The sequence below is a fragment of the Ambystoma mexicanum genome, chromosome 7p (genome assembly GCF_040938575.1).
Source record: "Ambystoma mexicanum isolate Mex_15411 chromosome 7p, UKY_AmexF1_1, whole genome shotgun sequence".
In the NCBI taxonomy this organism is placed as follows: Eukaryota; Metazoa; Chordata; class Amphibia; order Caudata; family Ambystomatidae; genus Ambystoma; species Ambystoma mexicanum.
In genome coordinates this window covers 477,661,872-477,685,816 of record NC_090939.1, presented here as the reverse complement: position 1 = coordinate 477,685,816, position 23,945 = coordinate 477,661,872, and the positions used below count along the sequence as shown (strand labels likewise).

General features: G+C 47.5%; 1 protein-coding gene across 1 annotated transcript in view; it reads right to left on the bottom strand.

Annotated features, from left to right (window-relative positions):
• Positions 1 to 23,945, bottom strand: part of EFHC2 (EF-hand domain containing 2) — a 369,754-nt gene that overhangs the window by 110,017 nt on the left and 235,792 nt on the right. The window contains exons 10-11 of the mRNA XM_069636501.1: positions 21,301 to 21,497; positions 11,486 to 11,619 (exon numbers count right to left, since the gene is read on the bottom strand). Coding sequence (XP_069492602.1) covers positions 11,486 to 11,619; positions 21,301 to 21,497 — 331 coding nt within the window. The remainder of the gene's footprint in view (positions 1 to 11,485; positions 11,620 to 21,300; positions 21,498 to 23,945) is intronic.

The window sequence follows — 23,945 nt, the reverse complement described above, 5'->3', positions numbered from 1 at the left end:
GGCTGCTTGGTGAGTATGTATGCCACTGCACATGCATGCATGTTGGATACTGAGCAAGGTCACAACCTCACCAATGATACCAATCCCCACCTCCACAGGGGACAGTGCCTACCCTCTCAGCCCCCACATGATGACGCCAATTCGGAACCCCACCACGCCACCCCAGGTAAGATTTAACACAGCCCACATTACAACCAGGGGCATAGTGGAGCGCACATTCGGAGTGCTGAAGTCACGCTTTCGCTCCCTTGACCGTTCTGGCGGGCAGCTGTTATACGCTCCCCCAGTAGTGTGCAGGATCATAGTGGCAACATGTGTCCTGCACAACGTTGCAACACGCCGGGGCCTGGCCGTGGACATGGTGGTGGCCCCACATCCCCAACCACATGCACAGCCGCTGCGCATGGGAGGGGAAAGGGCACGGGGGGAGGCAGCCCGTACACAGCTAGTGGCTAATTACTTCACATAGAAATCACACCCCTGTGGAGTGCACACTGCCCTGGCACATTCCATCTGACAATCAATGATGACTCAACCTGACACTGATCCTGAATGTGTGGAGAATGAACCGGGAATTCCATGTCAGCCTGAGATTGTTCACCTGGAAGTGTCACAATGTGTGCATCCCTACCCACACAAACACCACCAATGCAGTTTTGTGAAGTTACACATTGAAGCAGCTAAAATGAATACCCACTTGCAAAATGCAACAAGAGGACAGTGCCATGTCAGCCAACCCAACCCCAGCACTGCCACACGACACACCGTGCCATGTCATGCTAATTGCAGGTAAACAAAGTAATCCCCACAACATGACATCACTCTCACTATGTACAGTGGCACTATTAGAAACCTGCAACACCTGAAATGCTCACAGCAATGCCGGACCAACAACATACTTGAGCACGTAGTACCATTAACATGACATCAAAAATGTTACATATTAGTAGTCTCACCACCTGGAAATGCCTGCACTCCCACCACTACCAACTGTGCAGTGTTGGCGCCATGTAGAGTTGTAGGTGCACTGCTGCCAACATGGTCCCCATCGCCAGACTAGAGGTCCTTGTGTGGACTTGAGGAAGGGACCTGCAAATTGGGAGGTAGACACAGAAGAAGAGTTACACATCAATGCAACATGCAGTGTACAACACAACAGCAATATGCACTATGAATGTATACACAGTATTGACTACAGACTGGCCACACAGCTCATGGGAGTCCAACGTCACTGTGTAATTCACTGTCACTTGGGCACACCCTTTGCAAGCCCATGGAAACGGGAAGCAGGAGGGGTGTGTGTGACTCAAACCCAAGCATCTGAACCAAATACATTACAAGCCTGCATGTGCCCAGCCACAATGCAGCGTATGCCCACAGGAACCACGGAAGCCAACAGATCGGAGCCAACAGATCGGAGCCAACAGATCGGAGCCAACAGATCGGAGCCAACAGATCGGAGCCAACAGATCGTCCCAAAAAAATTGGGAATAAAAGAAATCAAAATAAAAATAAAAATAAGAAACAATCAAAAATGGCCATTGATGGGCCCGGGGGGGTTGGGGAGGCCACCCAGGAGGTCCGAGGACAGGATGCACACCAGAACCCACCTGCGTGGATCCTGGGAAGATAAAACACCTCCATGGGCTCATGGCCCACACGGCTACCCTATTGTGGGAGTGTCACTGCTGTCGCTATTATCACCCTGTGCAGCTGCATCCGGAGGTGGTTGCACTATGGGAGGCAGCCCACGCAAGGCCCTAGTCTGCTCCTCCATGGCTGCAAGCATGCGGGTGTGGTAGGTCTGGTTCTGGAGGATGAGTGTGCGGAGGTCCCCATGCAACAACTCACGGGATGCCCGGACCTCCGCCCTCGTTGCCTGCATCTCAGCTGAGAGCGTACGGGTGAGACGCTCCAGCTGCTGTTCTGTCCTTTGGTGTGTTGAAGCCTCAAGCTCAACAAGAGTCGTCCTGAGGTGTAGGAGCTCCTGCCTCAGGGCTTCCCTGTGGCCCTGGGACTCAATGGAGATGGCCTCCTGCAGAGTCGCCAGTGCCGCCCGCCTGTCCCTGTTGGACCCCAACATGTCCTCCCTGTCTGACTGGCAGATGGAGTCGGTTGCCTGCTCTAGTCGCTCCATCAGCCTTTCTGGGGGGACAATGGAAGTGGCCACCCTATCCATGGCCTGAGCCATCATCTCGGATGATGCAGCCTGTTGGGTAGCCATACCGTAAATGGATTGCTCCCATGCGGTATTGCCGGGTGGCGTACGCACCACGTCGGCGGGCACCACACCTGTCTGGGGCAAGGCGAACTGCGCCTTGCTGTGCCGGCACTGCCTGAGGCTGCAGGACTGCATTCCCCCTCTGATCTGCTGGCCCAGGAACAGGATCAGATGTCGCGGAGTGTGACCCTGCATCCGTAACCACCGAAGGCGTAGCTGCCAACACTGACATCCCCATGGAGGGTACTGACCCTGGTGCAGGTGGGTGAGACAGAACAGAATCCCTCCCTGGAACACTCACCAGCGACGGCACGTAGGTCTCATCCGAATCAACACCTGAGTACAGCTCGGGGGAGGTGCAGCCAGAGACACCCCTTGAGAGCACGACCTGCAGCACTTGTGGGTTCTCCCCCACCACCACACCACGTCCCTCACTGGTGGTTGGTCGGCCCTGGGACACCTCCTGGGTCTGCACCATCTCCACAACCCCAGCAGTATCAGGTGCGTCTTCCCCTGCAAAGACATGAAAACAAAGTAATGGAAACAGGCATTAGCACCATGGCACACATTGAGGGCTGAGAAGCAAGAGAACCAGTACTTGATTGACACATGTCCCACATGACTAAAACCCTCCCATGCATGCACCCTCACTGCGTATGAAGTGCAGGCAAATGGCACACACTGATGACACCAAGATGGAAGATGAACAAATTTTCTGCATGCTGCCTGGCAGTGGCATCACACATTGGCCTGTGATTGGCAGGTGAAACACACATGCCATCACACAGATGGCATGTACCATTGCTATTGAGTGAAGATGGAGAGGAGGGCAGCACCTATTCATTCAGTCCAGTTCCCGCATGTAATAGCTTTTCTGATTCTAACAGGTCAGATTTTTCACCTGGAGCTGCCAGTCTGAAATGGTCAAATAGCACAGGGACATGTGTGTACAAATGATATCCAGGTAACAAAGTCACTCCACTTTACCATACCCATGTCAGACATGTGACTAGTGGACAGCGACATGCCTAGTGAAAGTGGTGGAATGCAAACAAACTGACTGAATGAACAGTGAAAAATAAGCAAATATGTTGTGTCAAGGTGACACTTCAAGGGCAACTGGCGTGCAGTTGTGCTAGATGTCTACTGTTGGCAGAAGGGATACTGCTATGGCCAAATGCAGCTGCGCAGGAAGTATTGCATGAAGCACATGGCTGACCCATACGACTGAGGCGCACACACTCTCACCTGGCACCCAAACAGAAGCCCTCACACACACACCATGCACATGTATGACACACACATGCATGTGCACTCACCGGACAATGCCTCGTAATCAGCCAGATCTCCCACGCCTTGGATCTGTTCCTCCGTGACGTAGGTCCCAGCGACTGACTCATGTGGAGTGAGTTCCATGTCTACTACTGGAGACCCACCTCCAGTCACTAGAGTTGCGGCATGACTTGAGGCCAGCTTACTCTTTGCCCTGCACTTTAGGTCATTCCAGCGCTTATAGCAATCATTGGCTGTGCGCCTCACGATTCCAAGGGCACTTACGATGTCCGCAACGGTCTGCCAGTGTGCCTGGCGTTGTGCAGGTGTGGTCTTGGATCCTGCAACAATGACCATCTCGTTGTCATGTCCGGACACATACTCGACAAGTGCATTCAGTTCGTCATCCATGAAGCTGGGCTTCCTGGACGGGCCGGACTGTGTAGCCGTGTCTGGGGCATCAGCCTGTGCCGGACGAGCACTCTTCCTCTTCCGCTTGGAAGGTGGTGGTGATCCTGAGTGTCCTGCGCCGCTCTGGACACTAGGGGCAGGAGCCCTGGTGGACTCTGTATCAGGAGTGTGGGATTGCACACTCAGCATGGGAGTTGGTGCAGGCATTGGCTCTAGTGTGATGGTGTCAGGGGGGATTTCAGCAGCATGGACTAGGACCGACACTGTCCTGGCTGGGTGTGTGAGGGCTGGGGTGGATGGAGCCGCAGCTGCCCCTGCAGCCACTCCGCCCTGCCTCCTTGGTGCAGCAGATGACCTTGCTGCCCCAGATCCGCGTGGCATGATGGCATCAACGTGCACCAGCGCACGTGTCGTAGCCCTGCTGACCTGGAAGTCAGCCATGGAGTCAGCCAGGTCTGGTGCCACAATGGGCTGGTCCAACAAGGGCTGAGCATGGATGGTGTCAGCCACTTCAGCCTCAACGGGAGGGGGGGAGGGGGGGAGGGGGGGGATGATGGGTGCCCTTGACTGGTCCTCCACACATGGGGGGACAGGCTCACCCTGCAAGTTACGACCACGTCCCCTACCGGATCCACCACGGCCACCACTTGTGGCTCTTCCACCTTTGCCACCCTTACGGAATCCTCGCCTCCCAGCCATGGCACTGATATTAATGTGCGTATGGGAGTGGCTGTAGACAATTGTCCTGGGCAATTGGGGGTCAAAGGGGTTGGGTACCAGATGGTAATTGTACCCTAGTGCTCTAGCACGGCTGATTGTAACCCCTGGGGAAAGATGACGGGTCACGCAACGCACAGGAGGCCCAAAAAAGGGAGATGACGTGCACGCAACCCCTCCTAGACCACGTGTGCAGAAAGAAAAACCTGCACTACGCTGTGGCACCCAGTAACACAAGAATGAACGTATGCGTGTCACACGCAGCCTAGAATGACCTCTGAAGGGGTAGGCTACACACGGGGCAAGCACAGAAGTTGGATACGTGCATGACTCACCGTCTGCCAGGTAAAAGAGCGTGAAGAATGAGCGCGTTTGGCTGGCTAAACCCCCGCCAAAAGAAGATGTGTACGCTGTCTGAGGACAACAGTAGAAGGGGACACTGTTTGAGGGAACAGGCCCAGGTAAACCAGTAAAAGAGAAAAAAGAGAAAAAGCTGTCAGAGGTAACAGGGAATACGAACTGGAAACGCCGTGAAGTAAATCGCGTGTGAAACGACAAGAAGTACAGAATTCACCCACTCGCTCCACGAAAAGCACGTACAAGGAAATGGTGTTCTACATGTACCTTATATACAGGCCCACACGTACAGCGTCACTTACGCGGCGTGTACGTTCACCAATCACACGCTTTGTCACTCCTGCGTGTAGATCCATTTTCACCAATCACACGCTTTGTCACTTCTACGTGTACATCCATTTTCACCAATCACACGCTTTGACACTGGGACGTGTCACGCAACAATTTCCTGCACGTGCAGGTGACTATAGGCGCGCATATGCTGTTGACGGGTTTACGCGCTAAGGGCCTTTGCTGACGTGTGGGATTTCACTACCTATCAGGCTGTCCACGCGTTCACACACGAGAGACCACGCTCCTGGCCAGGAGGCCAAATTACTGCCCCCCAGAGCCCTGAGCACGCTCCCATCTGCTGCTGCCTGACTGCCTGCTGGCCACGTGCCCCACAGTGCTGGTGGGTGGGGGTGTTGGGAGACATGGGTGGGGGCCTGGTGGAGGGTGCCCCTGCACTGGTGGGGGTGGTGGGAGACATGGGTGGGGGCTTGGTGGAGAGTGCCCCTGGTGGCGGGGGGGTGGGGGTGGTGGGAGACATGGGTGGGGGCCTGGTGGAGGCTGCCCCTGGTGGCGGGAGGGTGGGGGTGGTGGGAGACATGAGTGGGGGCCTGGTGGAGGCTGCCCCTGCACTGCTAGGGGGTGGGGGTGCAGGGGGACATGAGCAGGTGTGCAGGGTAGTCCCCTGTTTTGTAGGCTGCCTGCAGGGGCAGTGGAGGGTGTACAGGGAACACCTGTGAGGACCCACCCAGCCTAATCGCGTGTGATGATTCCCACGCACCCCTGTAATACACGTACCCTGGCCAATCGCGTGTTAAACTTCCCGCGTACCCCTGTAATACACGTACCCTGGCTAATCGCGTGTTAAACTTCCCGCGTACCCCTGTAATACACTTACCCTGGCTAATCGCGTGTTAAACTTCCCGCGTACCCCTGTAATACACGTACCCTGCCTAATCGCGTGTTAAACTTCCCGCGTACCCCTGTAATACACGTACCCTGGGCAATCGCGTGTTGAACTTCCCGCGTACCCCTGTAATACAAGTACCCTGGCCAATCGCGTGTATAACTTCACGCGTACCCCTGTAATACACGTACCCTGGCTAATCGCGTGTATAACTTCACGCGTACCCCTGTAATACACGTACCCTGGCCAATCGCGTGTTAGACTTCCCGCGTACCCCTGTAATACACGTACCCTGGCCAATCGCGTGTTAAACTTCCCGCGTACCCCTGTAATACACGTACCCTGGCCAATCGCGTGTATAACTTCACGCGTACCCCTGTAATACACGTACCCTGGCCAATCGCGTGTTAAACTTCCCGCGTACCCCTGTAATACACGTACCCTGGCCAATCGCGTGTATAACTTCACGCGTACCCCTGTAATACACGTACCCTGGCTAATCGCGTGTATAACTTCACGCGTACCCCTGTAATACACGTACCCTGGCCAATCGCGTGTTAAACTTCCCGCGTACCCCTGTAATACACGTACCCTGGCCAATCGCGTGTTAAACTTCCCGCGTACCCCTGTAATACACGTACCCTGGCTAATCGCGTGTTGAACTTCCCGCGTACCCCTGTAATACACTTACCCTGGCTAATCGCGTGTTAAACTTCCCGCGTACCCCTGTAATACACGTACCCTGGCCAATCGCGTGTTAAACTTCCCGCGTACCCCTGTAATACACGTACCCTGGCTAATCGCGTGTATGACTTCACGTGTACCCCTGATATGCACGTTACCCGCTTTGCGTTCCTTGTTTGGCAGCCCTGTAAACTGGTCCAGGGTTAGCGCAGCCCTTTGCGATGATTTAGCGATTTTGATGGCTTTTCCTTGCGCGAGGGCGTTCTTGGGGGCGTTACTGGCGCTGCTGCAGGGTCGCTGCGATACTCTGCGCCACGGCTGGTTTGGGAGCATGAAATCCATGAATACGCTGTGCGCGGAAATCGGTTTTAGCGCACGTGCCTGGCGCAGTCAATCGCACGCGGACACTCTGCGCCAGCCGCTTGCGACACTTTTCAGCGAAATTCTATGAATTACCCTTAAAGTTTCTTAGGGTTTGCCAATTTTTATAGGAGATTTATAGAAGGTTTTTCTCGGCTGGTTGCTCCTATAACGAGACTGTTGAAAAAAGGAGTGAAATTTGACTGGGACCTTGAAGCAGAAAAGGCTTTTCAAGAGTTAAAACAAAGATTTACTTCTAGCCCAATTCTAATTCATCCAGATCTTTCTAAACCTTTTTTTGTGGAGGCGGACGCTTCAAATTTAGCGTTGGGGGCGGTGCTTTCGCAAAGGAATGAAACTACTGGTCAAATACATCCAGTTGCATTCTTTTCTAGGAAGTTTTCTGCTGCTGAAGTGAACTACACAATTGCTGATCGTGAACTGTTAGCAATAAAGTCCGCTTTTGAAGAATGGAGACATTTTCTTAAAGGAGCAAGACATACAGTAACGGTCCTTACTGATCACCGAAATTTATTGTTTTTAAAATCTGCAAGAACTTTGTCTCCACGACAACTTCGTTGGTCTTTATTCTTTGCAGATTATGATTTCATTGTGACTTTTAAACCCGGAAGTCAGAACAAAAAAGCTGATGCGTTATCTCGCAAATTTCCAGGAAGTGAGGAGAAAGAGATTCTAGAACCAGAACCTATAATTGCTCCAGAACGTTTTTTGTTAGCTGGAGCCATTAAAGAAATGGATTTTTTGAATGAAGTTCGTCAAAATATGTCCTTGCAAAAGATGGAGGAGTGGGTGAGACTGGATCCAGCTAGAAAGTTGAAAGACGATCTTCTTTATTTTGATAACAAGCTTTATGTACCTACTGATGAGTTAAGAGAAAGGGTTTTGAGAAATTGTCATGAACCCATTTTAGCAGGACATCCTGGTTTCAGAAAAACTCTGGAATTGGTTCGAAGGAATTTTTGGTGGGAAACAATTCGCCAAGACACATTGAACTTTGTTAAAACTTGTGTAGTCTGTGCACAAGCGAAAAGTCAAGTTGGGAAGCCGCATGGTTTATTGGAGCCGTTACCTGTTCCTCCTCGTCCTTGGCACACAATTTCTATGGATTTCATAGTTGATCTCCCTCAAGATAAGGGTTGTACTACCATTCTTGTTGTGGTCGATCTTCTTACTAAAGAAGCACATTTTTTACCAATGGAGGGAGAGGTTACCGCGGAAAAACTGGCTCATAGTTTTTTGCAAGGTGTAGTTCGACTACATGGACTCCCAAGTCAAGTTATCTCTGACAGGGGATCTCAATTTATTTCAAAATTCTGGAGGGCCTTCTGTAAGAAACTTGGAGTGGAAGTTAGTTTGACTTCTGGGTATCATCCGGAAAGTAATGGACAAGTGGAGAGAGTAAATCAAGAATTGGAGAAGTTTTTAAGGTGTTATTTACAAGCTAGAGAGGAATGGGTGGATTTGGTGTGGTTGGCAGAATTCTCTTACAACAATTGTGGAAAAGATGCTACTTCTATGTCCCCTTTCTTGTTAGGTCGTGGGTTTCATCCTCGCTTTCTGAGTTTTGAGGTGTTGGAGGATTCAGGGAATCCTAGAGTGGAAGATCGTTTGTTGATAATGAAAAATAACTTGGATAGAGCAAAAAAGGTTCTGGGAGAAAATAAGTTGAAATATAAAAGGTGTGCAGATTTGAGAAGAAAAGCTGGTCCTGAATATAAGGTGGGAGACTTAGTTTGGCTTTCTACCCGATACCTGAAAATTAAGGGGAAGAATAAGTTCAGTCCACGATTTGTAGGCCCTTTTGAGGTAGAGAAAATCATCAACCCTGTGGCAGTAAGATTGAAATTACCCAAGCAGTTGAAGGTACATCCTACTTTTCATGTTAATCTTTTAAAACCAGTTTGTTCAGGAACTAGATTTAGAACACCACCTTCCCCTGTGATTTTGGAGGATTCATCTGAGGAATTTGTGGTTAAACAAATTTTGGATTCTAGGAAAGTGAGGGGAAGGTTGCAGTATTTGATTGATTGGGAGGGATATGGACCGGAGGAACGATCATGGGAAGATTCAGTTGATGTACATGCCCCCCGTTTAGTTGCTAAGTTTCACGCTAAAAACCCACACAAGATAGGCCCAGAGACTGGGCATTAGGAGGGGGGTACTGTCAGGTTTCCTTCCCTTATTTGTCAGGTTTCCTTCCCTTATTCAAGTTTCCTTTTCATTATTTCTCTTTATTTATCCTTTTCAGATTAGCTTTGTGTGGGTGGGAAGTTTTTCATTATAGTTGGTTTGGCCTTTACTTGCTGATTCAGGCTCCTGGTTCTGACCCAAGGCAAGATGGAGCCTCACAGTGACAGCTCTGATTGGTTAGAAGACAATGCTGAACAACAATGAACATTCTAAACTGTCACTCTGTGCCTTTCATCATCAAAACCCCATCTGAGAGGACGTGTTTAGTGGCTGCTCCTGCTTTAGTCTTAGGCCTGGTGGATTTTATCCTTCAGGCGTCAGCAGTTGAGCGGCTACTTTCTTGGGGATTACAGGAGAAGCTATCAGTTGGCAGGAATTCGTTTTTGAAGACAGGAAAAGCAGAAGATCCTTTAGAATTCGCTCAGGAGATAAGTGACTTTATTTGTACTGTTACTCTGTTCATCCTAATGACATTCTCCTTGAAAATTTGTGAAAAGTTGTGTTTGTACTAGAACTTTTGAACTCCCGGAGTGCGCGTGTGTTTTCCAGCGCGGTGTTCCGTAGCGCAAGAATCTGTTTGTCGCGTGCGAATTCAAGTGAGCGTGTGTTTTCTAGCGCGGGTGTTCCGAGCGCGAGAAGCAGTTGGTCGCGTGCTATTTTAAATGCGCGTGGGTTTCAGAGCGCGGGTGCATCTTAGCGCGAGAAGCTATACGTCGCGTGTGAACTAAAGAGCGCGTGTGATTTCAAGCGCGGGTGTTTTTGGCGCGAGAAACTATACGTCGCGTGTGAACTAAAGAGCGCGTGTGATTTCTAGCGCGGGTGTTCTTAGCGCGAGAAGCTATACGTCGCGTGTGAACTAAAGAGCGCGTGTGATTTCTAGTGCGGGTGTTCTTGGCGCGAGAAGCTATACGTCGCGTGTGAACTAAAGAGCGCGTGTGATTTCTAGCGCGGGTGTTTTTTCGCGCGAGAAGCTATACGTCGCGTGTGAACTAAAGAGCGCGTGTGATTTCTAGCGCGGGTGTTTTTAGCGCGAGAACATTGTTGCGTGTGTGGATTTTTGCGCGTGTGGATTCTTTTGATCGCGTGTATTCGTTCGTAAGTGAACTCTTTGCGCGTGTTCTTCAACCAGGAAGATTTCTAAGTGAAGTTCATTGTTCATCTGAATGGAGATAACCTGCGTGTGCGTTTAACACGTGTTTTTTCTTCAAGGATTCTAAAACTCAATAGAATTATAAATAGTTTGACAAGTTTGAAAGAAAAAGAAAGAATATTTTTAAGAACAATCTAACTGGACCTCCAGGGCATTTTGGAAAAAAGACAATGAACTAAGATTTCCAGATTTGCCTAAAGTAAGAAGTAGCTGTGAATTTCAAGTGTCTCAAGTAAGAGAGATTTTCAGCTTCTTATCAGCTTCTCTAAGAAATTTCAAGAGAAGAGCCAGGTATGATTCTTTCATTATTAGTTAAGGATAAATGTCTTCCCAGTCATAACGTTAAGTAAGTAAATTAAGGAATTGTATCTGCTATTCTTATATCCTCTGCAGGTTCAGCTCTGGTTAGCCTTGACGCAGTCTGCCTGGTGTTGTTTTGTTATCCACTCCCCCCTTTCCCTTTGGGGTGTAGTTTACAGAGCTGAATTGAAATCTAGTTCTGGGAATTACATCTCAGGGGGATTGTCGGGGGTTCAGCAGCTTCCGCGGACACAGGACCTCTCAGCCTGACAATTTCTTTGAGGTTAACCTGACCATCCACTGGACTAGTCGAGGCACTATCACAATATACATACATCTGAAGCGCTAGGAAACATACCTGCATTGAGTTAGGAACTAAGAGGCTAACAAGGATTCTAATTATAACTCACACCACAGCCTGTAACCCATATTATGTGCTACGAAACAGGTAGCACCAATCACCTTAAAAATAATCAGGGTTGCAAATGCAATCTAACTTCTCTACCCTACAAATTTCCAGCATCACCCCAAAGAGCAAATGAGCTTACTACATCTGCTAGTCAATTGTTCCTGCACAAATGGCATTTTACAAGAGTGCCGAACCTTCTTCCCTGGTGTCTTTTACCTGAATTGATCATATGCAATCACATTTGTGTTACCAGGGTCACTGCCTGCAAACAACTGCTTTATTTCTCTGGACTTTGATGCTCCTGCTTCTCGAAGTTTGATGATGATGCTCGAAATGTCAGCTACAGGGAACTGAATAATAACAAGAAAAAGAAAAAAGACAAAGAAAAGCATGTGTGACTGAAACAATTTCTCATTTGGACCTCAAGCTCCATCTTATTTGCATCACAGGCATAATTTCCATCACTAGAGTATGAAATTGATCTAGAACCCAGTTTGTTCATGCTAATGTTAAGAATATAAAAATATCTCTGCAAATATAAATGTTCTTCAGTTTCTACATTACAAAATCCTGATATATATGCATACATAGTACACTAAAAAAAAAAGGTAAGCACAATATGCTAACACATACAATATGCTCAGAATATAGGTAAGCATGGTGAATATGTTTGGATTATGCAGTCACAAAAAATAGGTACAAACTATAACTTTGAATGAAGATTGTCAAAATGGTTCATTTGATTCTACATGTATTGTTCACTCATAGCTAAAGCCACCTTCACATGCTTTGCCTTTAAGACTACATTTCACTTTTATGGCAGGTACAAAACACAATTTCACCTGCCCTAAACAGAGATGCAAGAAGGAGCATCATTTATGATGATCCACCAATTCCAACATACATCTCTGGGGTCCCTCTACTAGCTCATATCTCACAAAATCTTTATTTTGAGATTAGCGCGATCTCAGTTCCTAGCATTGGCTCTTGAGATTTGGTGTATGTGATAAAAGTCACTTTTTGATTGACCATGGAGGCAGACTGGGGAACTCTGGGGGGTAAGAGACACCACCAGCTATGAGAGTGAACCCTTGGAGGATGTGTATGGGGAAAGCCACCACAGCTTCCCCAATCTCCCCTCCAGTATTCCCATGAAGTTCCATGTGGTCCCCACTTGAAAGGCCCTGATCTATATTTTCACCACGACTTTCACTCTTGCTATGCTTTATTTTGCCACTATGCTAGTTTTAGCTGCATTTTTTTGTGTAGCCAATGTGTTACATTTAGCTGCCTTTTGAGTATAGCCTCTCTGTAGAATTTAGCCTTGCTTAGAACTCGCCCCAATTAAATCTAACTGCCTTTTGAGTATAGCCACTGTGCTGAATTTAGCTTCATTTTGAGTATAACCAATGTGTTATATTTAGCTGCCTTTTGAGCACAGCCACTGTATAGAATGTAGCCATGCTTTGAACTCACCCCCTTCTAAATCTAGCTGCATTGTGATTATAGCCCTGTTTTAAATTCAGCTGCATTCTTGAGTATAGCCACTGTGTTATATTTAGCTGCATTTTGAGTAAAGCCACTGAGTTAAATTCAGGTGCATTTTGAATATAGCCACTGTTTAGAATTTAGCTGCACTTTGAATTTGCCCGCTTCTAAATTCAGCGACATCTACGAAACCAAGAAACCAGCCAGGACACACGTGTACGTATCATAATCCATGCTTATGGAAGATAGCCGAAGGCACAGCAATCCTTGCGCATGCATCTGCTAACATACGCTACTTTAAGACACATCACACAAAACCTTGGCCATAAGAATGCAGCTATCCTCCACGACAAAAGTTTGGTCTAGCTGGACACATAATGAGTCTCCTGCACTCGCATACTCTGCAGACTATCTCACAGCACCCGTCAACATGCCAGCTCGACATGGGTAGCTAGAAGGGACTTGGCCACCACTACCTACCTTGGTATTGGCTAAAATGCAAACACCATTCTAAAATCCTCTGACGAATTTCTCATACCTTGGACTTCGGTCCCCCCAAGGGTGTTCACCTACAGCACTTTGAGGCCATACCAATGAAAAAAGGCGCTATACAAATGACAATTACATTTCAGTACATTACATTGCATATACACAAGGAGAATGAGGAATCTATAAGGCCCCACTAATCACATGGCCTTGGTCTAAGGGTGAACTGACCTACCAATCACAATGTACATTGGAACAATGAGTGCCTAAGCCAATATATAAAAGGAGGAAGTAATAGGCCAGTAGTGGGTGGTGTTAGGACAGTGTTCCATAGAATGAAAGTTGTAACAGAGTTACAGGAAAATTAGAGAGTAGGAAACAGTGGTAACCAAGCAAAAGAAATGGTAAGGCTTCCAGTAGAACACAGAGTACGGGGCACACTGGGGACCTTAACACAAAGACTAGCAGGGGCCTGGCCTTAAAAAGAAGGAGCTTGCAGGGAGCTCTATCCCAGAACATATATGGCGGTGGTTTGAATGTGTGGGGCAAGGTATAGGTTGGTGGGATGACTACGATGATGGTAATGCTATGATGTAATTGTGATGCTGCATGCTTTTCCTTGAGCCAGACCTCTTTGGCCTTCTTTTTCTTTTCTGTATGCCTTGTGTTAAAAAGCTGACATTGTTCTGCTGTATGGCACGTTCATATAAAATAAATAAATCAACCAGACCTAATACACCCATTTGAAGTTGGTTTCGTTGTGTTTTGTTTAGTCCTACAAAGAGACTATTACACTAGTCTAGACTTTTCTGGGTCATTTCCAAGCATGTGATCATTCTTCTAAGGATACGGAGCTTGGGGTGCAATTTATGGTCTAGGGGGTCTATTTGTGGTTGTAGTGAGAGTTTGGTGTCACACATGCCTACATTCTTTACCTGGTCCGACTGGGTGGGTGCCGTACTCATGAGGGGTGGCCATTTGAAAGAAAGTGTTGCCAGATTCCCTGCTTAATACCCTTTAGTTATTTCTAACAAGATACACAAGTCCAGAGATGCTCATTGGTGGGAACAAGAGCATCTGCTGCAGCTCTGAGATCCAGACCTTGCATGCCCAAGCTAGAGACATCAGAATAATATGGGACTTTCTGCGCTGAATTTTCTCTAGCACCTTCAAAGTAAATGCAAAAGAAGAAAAGTATACAGATTGCGGTCTGCCTGTTATCGCAGGGAAAGATGTGTCCAAGAGAGTTAGGCTGCTCCATATCCTGGAATACTACAATAAAAAAGTGATGTTCTCTATGCAAGCAAGACGATCTGGATTCTTTAACAGATTGATTTTCTACTCTCTTTTAACCATGATTCATGGGAGGCCTCTGTCCTCTGAATCAGAATGTCTCCTTAAACAGTATTGGATGATGAGCAGAGAGTGACCTGGTGTTTCAATGCTCAATTATGGAGAATTGCTGTCTCCTTATATGGGAGTCACAACCCTTAACGTTCTGCCTACTTATGTAAAAACATGAAAAGCCAAACAAACTGCACTGAGCTCCAGAATGGTGATATGGGACTTGGATTATTTTGATGACCATAGACCACGGTCTACAATATTCACAAAGAAACACCCTGTATGCAGAAGAAGCATCTGTCTCCAGCAACAGCTAATGTAGAAGCACGAGTAAAGATGTTGATTCTCATCAAATTAGGTAAACGTCCACCACAGCATAACGCTCACTAACTACAGAGCTAACCCAGTGACCATGCTGAAAAGGATTGCGTTTTAGGACCACTTTACTTCGACAATCCAGAAAAACGTCACCACTTTTGCTTTTGACTCATTGCTGAAATGACACCCAATAGCCAAAGGAAGAAACTTACGGCAAGAAGCACCCATAGCACCAGTTATAACAGGGGGAGTTTTGTATTTATTTATTTGTTTTTACATTTGTATAGCGCAAAAACAGCCCATGGGCATTGTGGCGCTGTTACTTGCAGGGAACTTAGTTACAGGGAGGTACAAAAATATTTGTTTTCCATTTTACATATTTTACATGAGTAGTACATTAATGCAGTAAGCTAGTTGCAGGTACATTTGCAGGTTCATCAGGAGAAGTGGCGAGAAGTCCTATAGGGACTGTGGTGTTGATCAGGCGAACAGTGTGGTTTTCATGGCTTTGCGGAAGGCACTGAGTGAGGCTTTGGCACGAAGCGTCATAGGAAGGGCGTCCCAGTGTAGGGAGGCAAGGTAGGGGAATATAGCGCCTCCTGCCCTGGCTCTTTTTACCCTGGGCACGGTGAGCATATTTGCGCAGGGTGATCTGGTTGGCCTTGTAGGTGTGGCGGGGTGGATTCTTTGTGAAAGGTAAGCTGGTTCAGAGAGGTGGATGCATTTATGGGTAAGAGTCAGGGTTCTGAATATAACCCTCTCCTTTATTGAGGGCCAGTGGGCTGATTGTCTTGCGGCCGAGATGTGTTCTCTTTTAGAGATACCTTGGGCTGCATGCAGAGCACTGTTCTAGATTACTTGCAGTTTTTCTAGATTTTTTGTGAAGGTCCCTAGGAAAAGTATGTTGCGGTAGTCCAGCCTAGAGCTGGTGATAGCTCTGGCTATGTTGGCGCAGTTCTCTTTGGAGAGAAAGGGCCTGGCAGCGTTAATGAGTTTTGCATGGTAGGCTGCAGAAGAGGCAATTGCATTGACTTGTCTTGTCATGGATAAGTTACAATCCAAGTAGACTCCAAGGGTTTTCACTGTGTCAGATACTGGGATTTTGGTGGAGTCAATGGTGAAGTGGCTGAACTGGGTGTCAAGATTTTTGAGAGTGTCAGTGGAGCCTACCAGCAGGAGTTCTGGCTTGTCAGAGTTGAGGCAGAGTCTGTTGACAGCCATCCACATTTGGATGGTGTTGTAGATGTTGTTAAGGGTCGTGGAGACTGTGTCATAGTTGCCTGTGAGGGTGAGGAGGATCTGAGTATCGTCATCGTCCAGGATGAGAAAGAGGGGGCGTATGAAGATGTTGTAGAAAGTAGGGGAGAGGCAGGAGCCTTGGGGCACTCCGCAGAGCATGATAGTGGGTGAGGCCGAGGCTAGGTCAGAGAAAACTTGCATGGTCCTATCTTGTAAGAAGGAGGTGATCCATGCAGTGGCGTCAGGGGAGAATTTGGCTGTGTGAAAGCTACACCTATGAGGCTGAAACTCCTATACCAAACCAACAGTGAGTACTCAATATTCAGAGAGCAGTCTATGAAGCAGACTAGGTGCAATGTATTCAGAAGGCATCTGAGAGGTAGGTATTTGCAGGGTCGGATTGGCCACTCTGCCTTTCGGCCTGCGGCCGAGCCGAAATCATCCATGGGGACTGGGGGCTGGTTCCTGCCCATGCCTCGGCTGGTTTGGAAGAAAAAGAATTGAACTTTGTTTTTCATTTTTTTTTCAAAAAGCCTTTCATCCTTCTTAGGTGGATAAATGAGTACCAACACAAGTTGGGTGATATTGTATGAATTTTTTTCTATATATAGTGACTATACAATGAACATATGGCAACAACTAGGATTAGATGGTAATAGTGGGGCATTTGAGGTTGTGCTTGTCATAAGGAGGCAGTACCGAGCCTTATGGGGCTTTACTGGTATATGATGGCAGTGCCCATGGTCCATGTTGGTTTTGCTCCTCAGTGTACCCCTTCCATATCATGAATCCACCCATGGCATAATTAAATCGGATGTTGTCGTCTTTAGTGACCATTTGTTATTTTATGAATCTTAAGGCAATGTCACTTACTGTGATGTCGTCAGGGTGAAAGGCAACCCAACAGCACGTTTGGTGAGGTTATCAGGCATGTGGCGTCACTTCCAGTGCCGCTGGTATTTTGGTGAATTGATGTCACTGTTACGTGCTCCTTTACTAGGGGCATTGTGGGCAGCGAAGTGCATACATATATTTGCAAGTGTCAGGTGGAAGGAATTGTTGGAGAAAAAGGGCCAGAAGGAATACACAGAGCAATGCCAGAGACGAACCTCTGCATGTTGCTCCATAAACTGCCAATATAAAGTTAAACATTTGACAACTTTAACAGGGCTCGGCCTGGCTACGTGGCATGTGAGAAGACTTTGAGGAAATGCCCACTCATATGGAATACAGGCATGGCTGGCAGCAAACTCGCTAACATTGGATCGATGTTTGGAAACAAAATACATACATCGGTCATGCAAGTGCTACTGTGGGGCTCTAAGTCCTTGGTTCTCCAGTTATTTTGGACTGCAACTCTCATCAGCACTATCCCTCATACTCGAGTGTGAGCGATCCTGAAAGTCATAATGCAACACATCTGGAGAGCCAAAGGTAGTGGGCCCCTGTGGCAGTTCAAGTGACGGGTCAATTATGCAGCTAAGGGCACTCCAGAGTACATCCAGACCAAGGGTAATGTTATGCAGCTAAGGGCACTCCAGAGTACATCCAGACCAAGGGTAATGTTATGCAGCTAAGGGCACTCGAGAGCACCTCCAGCCCAAGGGTAATGTTTGCTCCTAAGAGCACTCCAGAGTACATCCAGACCAGGGTAATGTTTGCTGCTAAGGGCACTCCAGAGTACATCCAGACCAAGGGTAGTGTTATGCAGCTAAGGGCACTCGAGAGTACCTCCAGCCCAAGGGTAATGTTTGCTGCTAAGGGCACTCGAGAGTACCTCCAGCCCAAGGGTAATGTTTGCTCCTAAGGGCACTCCAGAGTACATCCAGCCCAAGGGTAATGTTATGCTGCCAAGGGCACTCGAGAGTACCTCCAGCCCAAGGGTAATGTTATCCTGCTAAGGGCACTCCAGAGTACATCCAGCCCAAGGGTAATGTTTGCTGCTAAGGGCACTCCAGAGTACATCCAACCCAAAGGTAATGTTATGCTGCTAAGGGCACTCCAGAGTACATCCAGCCCAAGGGTAATGTTATGCAGCTAAGGGCACTCCAGAGTACATCCAGCCCAAGGGTAATGTTATGCTGCTAAGGGCACTCGAGAGTACAGCCAGCCCAAGGGTAATGTTATGCAGCTAAGGGCACTCGAGAGTACCTCCAGCCCAAGGGTAATGTGTGCTGCTAAGGGCACTCCAGAGTACATCCAGACCAAGGGTAATGTTATGCAGCTAAGGGCACTCCAGAGTACATCCAGCCCAAGGGTAATGTGTGCTGCTAAGGGCACTCCAGAGTGCATCCAGACCAAGGGTAATGTTATGCAGCTAAGGGCACTCGAGAGTACATCCAGCCCAAGGGTAATGTTATGCTGCTAAGGGCACTCGAGAGTACAGCCAGCCCAAGGGTAATGTTATGCAGCTAAGGGCTCTCGAGAGTACCTCCAGCCCTAGGGTAATGTCTGCTCCTAAGGGCACTCCAGAGTACATCCAGCCCAAGGGTAATGTGTGCAGCTAAGGGCACTCCAGAGTACATCCAGACCAAGGGTAATGTTATGCAGCTAAGGGCACTCGAGAGTACCTCCAGCCCAAGGGTAATGTTTGCTGCTAAGGGCACTCGAGAGTACCTCCAGCCCAAGGGTAATGTTATGCTGCTAAGGGCACTCGAGAGTACAGCCAGCCCAAGGGTAATGTTATGCAGCTAAGGGCACTTGAGAGTACCTCCAGCCCAAGGATAATGTTATGCTGCTAAGGGCACTCGAGAGTACATCCAGCCCAAGGGTAATGTTATGCTGCTAAGGGCACTCGAGAGTACAGCCAGCCCAAGGGTAATTTTATGCAGCTAAGGGCACTCGAGAGTACCTCCAGCCCAAGGGTAATGTTTGCTCCTAAGGGCACTCCAGAGTACATCCAGCCCAAGGGTAATGTTATGCTGCCAGGGGCACTCAAGAGTACCTCCAGCCCAAGGGTAATGTTATGCAGCTAGGGCACTCCAGAGTACATCCAGCCCAACGGTAATGTTTGCTGCTAAGGGCACTTGAGAGTGCATCCAGCCCAAGAGTAATGTTTGCTGCTAAGGGCACTCGAGAGTGCATCCAGCCCAAGAGTAATGTTTGCTGCTAAGGGCACTCGAGAGTACAGCCAGCCCAAGGGTAATGTTATGCTGCTAAGGGCACTCGAAAGTACATCCAGCCCAAGGGTAATGTTATGCTGCTAAGGGCACTAGAGAGTACAGCCAGCCCAAGGGTAATGTTATGCAGCTAAGGGCACTCGAGAGTACCTCCAGCCCTAGGGTAATGTTTGCTCTTAAGGGCACTCCAGAGTACATCCAGCCCAAGGGTAATGTTTGCTGCTAAGGGCACTCGAGAGTGCATCCAGCCCAAGGGTAATGTTTGCTGCTAAGGGCACTCGAGAGTACAGCCAGCCCAAGGGTAATGTTATGCTGCTAAGGGCACTCGAGAGTACATCCAGCCCAAGGGTAATGTTATGCTGCTAAGGGCACTCGAGAGTACAGCCAGCCCAAGGGTAATGTTATGCAGCTAAGGGCACTCGAGAGTACCTCCAGCCCTAGGGTAATATTTGCTCCTAAGGGCACTCCAGAGTACATCCAGCCCAAGGGTAATGTTATGCTGCTAAGGGCACTCGAGAGTACATCCAGCCCAAGGGTAATGTTGTGTAGTTCTAAAAGGGAACACAAACCAACTGGCCAGCCTGCCGAGGATAATCAAAAGGGAGATGTTTAGGTGGGCAATAATAATAACCGCGTGTTTGAGGGGCAGTGCAGCAACAGGGGAATTGTGGGCGTCTTGGATTCCACCAGGTGAGGACATTTTGGGGTCTAAAAAATCGTCACATACAGACAGTTTCAGAAGCAAATAAAGGTTTACCTTGGGCGGCACTATTGCTTGATCTGGTCACATTTTTGTCAGAGTGTGCAAGATTTTTCTCATTTTGCGGCACTGGATGCAGTATAGTGACCTTTTTTTATATTTTTTAGTCCCTACTGATGTTTTTAACGCAAAGCCCAAGTGCATTTCCCCATGGGTTTGCAATGCCGCCTCTAATAAATGAAATGGGGCACAAGCCCTTCAACATCACATGCATTTATGTATCTACCACCATCGCCACGGCTCTGCTCTCAGTGCAGATCTGAAGTGTTAAGTGATGTCATGTGGCCAGAAAAGACTATGGAAAGGATTCTTTTAATGTAAAGATCGACATTAATATTGCTTGAAAAAGGTTACCTTACAGCCCTCTAATTCGGTACTCAGTGCAAAGAGTGACATGTGAGGTTGCTCCCTCCCTCTGATCCCATTACTGAAGAGCAAGGAAATGCATTCATGTGCAAATCATGAGCAGAAAATGCAGAAGGAGGGAGGGAAGCATAAAAGAAGGGAGAAAAGCAGGAGAAGGGGGTAAGGAGGGAAGAAGAGGAGAAATGGAGAAAGGAAAGGTTGAGAAAAGAAGGAAAGGAGAAAGGGAAAAGGGAACCAAAAGGGAAAAGGAAGAAGGGGTAAGGGAGAATAGCAGCAGGAAGGTAGGGAGAAAGGACTCGACAAAGGAAGTGGGGAGAAAAGAGAAGAGGAAAGGAAGAAAATAAAGGGTGTATACATTTGGGAAGAGATAAAGGGAGCAATGGAGCTGGAGGTGCCAAGGACGTCAGGGTGAGATTGAGAAAAGAGGGGAAGGGGAAAGGGAGAAAGTGATGGAGAAAGGTACTAAGGAAGTGAGGGAAAGGGTGAGATGAGAAGGTGAAAGGGAGAGGGGGTTACCGAAGACGGAAGGAAGTGAAGGAGGGAAGGAGGGAGGGAGGGAGGAAGGAAGGAAGGAAGGAAGGAAGGAAGGAAGGAAGGAAGGAAGGAAGGAAGGAAGGAAGGAAGGAAGGAAGGAAGGAAGGAAGGAAGGAAGGAAGGAAGGAAGGAAGGAAGGAAGGAAGGAAGGAAGGAAGGAAGGAAGGAAGGAAGGAAGGAAGGAAGGAAGGAAGGAAGGAAGGAAGGAAGGAAGGAAGGAAGGAAGGAAGGAAGGAAGGAAGGAAGGAAGGAAGGAAGGAAGGAAGGAAGGAGTGGGAAGGAGTGTAGTCAACTATAGAGGAAGAGAGAATACACAGACTGGACCTAAGTAGGGAATCAAAGAAGCCATGTGCAAGATGAAAGAAAACTTTATTTACCTCATCCGAGTTCTTCTCCATGTAGGTGAATGCATAATCATCAGCATCCACCAGCATAAAGTGGTGGCAATTAAATAGAACCTTGGCTCCAACAAACAGGTCCTGGGCCTTGAAGTACTCCGACATCTCACTCTTGAAGATCTCTTGCCCAGGCTTTCTAACTTGAGATCTTTCCAAAAACTTTCCACCAAGCACCCCTGGAAAAATGAAAATAGTGAGCACCAAATCGGAAAAGAGTTCTGCTTCTACCTCAACTCGCAACCTGCTGTTGTGTTGTGTGTGTTACTGTCATACAAGTGGGGAACAACCCCCCTTCCACACCCCATTTGAGCAGCTGACTCTCCTGCGACCATTATGGAAAAACAAAACAAAAAACACAGTGGTTAAAACAGCTCACTTTTTACGACTTTAATATCAAGGTTTATTGAAAGAATTTCCATTTTCTTAAAAATCCAGTCTCAGATCCACATCAGCACTGACACTTTTATCATTGTAATTGGTTATTTATAACGCGCTTAATACCCAGAGGTTTCTAAGCGCAGACCCGGGAATCAAACCCGTGTAGCCCCGTGTCGTCTTGCTTCCAAGGCGAGCGCATTGCCCCTGAGGTATCCTCCCGGCCCACTTGAACACTTCTTGATGAAATAAATCAATACGCATGGACATTGTACGGTAGATTCACGGTCACAGATGTGCCCAGTTGCGAGGCATAATTCCTGACAGGCCCCTGAGCATATGATTCGGGCCTGTGCTGTGCTGCTGGTCCTCTCACTGACCATGCCTGTTCAGGAAGCTTAGCATGGCTATATTCACGCAGCAGGGCCCTTCTACTGTGTGGCTGGGCATGGAGGCATGCAAAGGGCAGAAGGCATCTTCCGCCACTTCATACGCCACTTTCAGGAAGACTGGCATTTGTATGTAGCTTCTCATGATTGACCACATCCATTATTAACTTAAGTGTCTAATAAGATTTTTGTCCCTCTCTATCTTTAATAAAAACCCACCTTTTATTCTCACAATTCCATTCCTTCCTATCTTATTAAGGCCATCCCTGACACTATATCTATGTCCTGGGATTCCTTTGATTAACATATTGTTTAAACATGGTTCTTTTCTTCCTGAGGCTCTTAAAAAATGCCAACTGCTTCCACTTTTAAAGAAACATGGTCTGGATCCCTCTGACTAAGCTAATTATCACTCCATCATAGCCTTACCCTTTTCTTGGTAGAATCTTGGAAAAATGTGAAGCAGATCAACTTGGCCGTCACCTTTCTCATCATGGTTTATCCAGATCTATCAATATGGCTTACGTTCCCGGGGTAACGCAGAGACAGCGTATATTGCACTACGTATATTGGACGTTGGTGGGGCCTCTCTAGTGGTACTCATTCCTGGATCCATCAGCTGCGTTTGACACGGTTGACCATAATATTTGCTGAGCATCTTTTCCCGGCAGATGGGTTAGTCGAGACCAGTCCTGTCCTGGTTTGCCTCCTTCCCGCAGAATCGTTCTCGGTTTGTGCAGGTAGACCCTGTCAGGTCTAGATGCTTGCCAATGATTTGCAGAATTCCTCATGGTTTTTCATATCTGCATGGGACCACTAAGAGATGTGGTTTGCAGGTCCAGCACGGAGGCACTCCAGGTCGCGGATGACACACAGCCCTATCTTTATATGTCCTCCCCTGCTGACATTCTACTCCTGCGGGACTGTCTCTGTACTATTGAGAATTGAATGTCACCTTTTCCCAGATTGTCTGTTGATTTTTTCTTCAGCTTCCTCTTCCACTTCTATCCAGAATTGGTGGTCTCCTCTTTCCGTTTATGGTAAAACATGCTCACCGGTGTCGTCTGTTCATTGCTTGGGATTCGTTGTTGATTCTAATAATCTGAATTCGTAATTTCGCATTTCTTGCTTATCTAGATGCTGTTTCCTCGGCTTTCTCTCCTTAGGAAAAAGAAGCCTTTTTTCTCGTACTTGGACTTTCGCGCCGCCATCCATACTTTAGTTCTTTATCACGTAGGGGCAGCAAACATGAGCATATTACACCCATTTTGAGTTCTCCCCATTGACTCTATTCACTTGTGTGCACTTTTCCAAATGAGCTACCTTACATATAAGGCTGTGGTGCTATGCCAGCATGCCTATCTGGCAGCAAAACTGTCTATTTTCTGGGGATCCACAGCTGGTAGTAGCTGTGATTAGCTTCCCTTATCATTCCTTATTTTAAAAAAAAATACCCCCTTCTCAGCTGCAGCTCCACACACCTGGAATTCCCTTGCTCATTGTCCTTGTCTTCTCCGTAATCGTCTGTGTTTTTTATAAAGCTTTATAAAGAAACCAATTTATTTTCTTTGACTTATTTAGTTATTTATTTATTTATTTTAATTCTTGTTACGCGCCACATGCCCGTGGGTCTCAGGGCCCACGGATTCGATATTGTGGCTTGGTTTGTTTTTAATGAATCATGATTCATGTGATTTCATGAAATTGTGTTGTTTGGTTTGTTTTTAACTGATTTTGCCTTGTGTGTTTTTATGCAATAAATGTAGCTATATGTGTATGTTTATTTTATGGCATGCTGATAACTTCAGGTCTGGCTTGCACTATATCGATTTTATAAATACAATACATTATGTAAAAGCA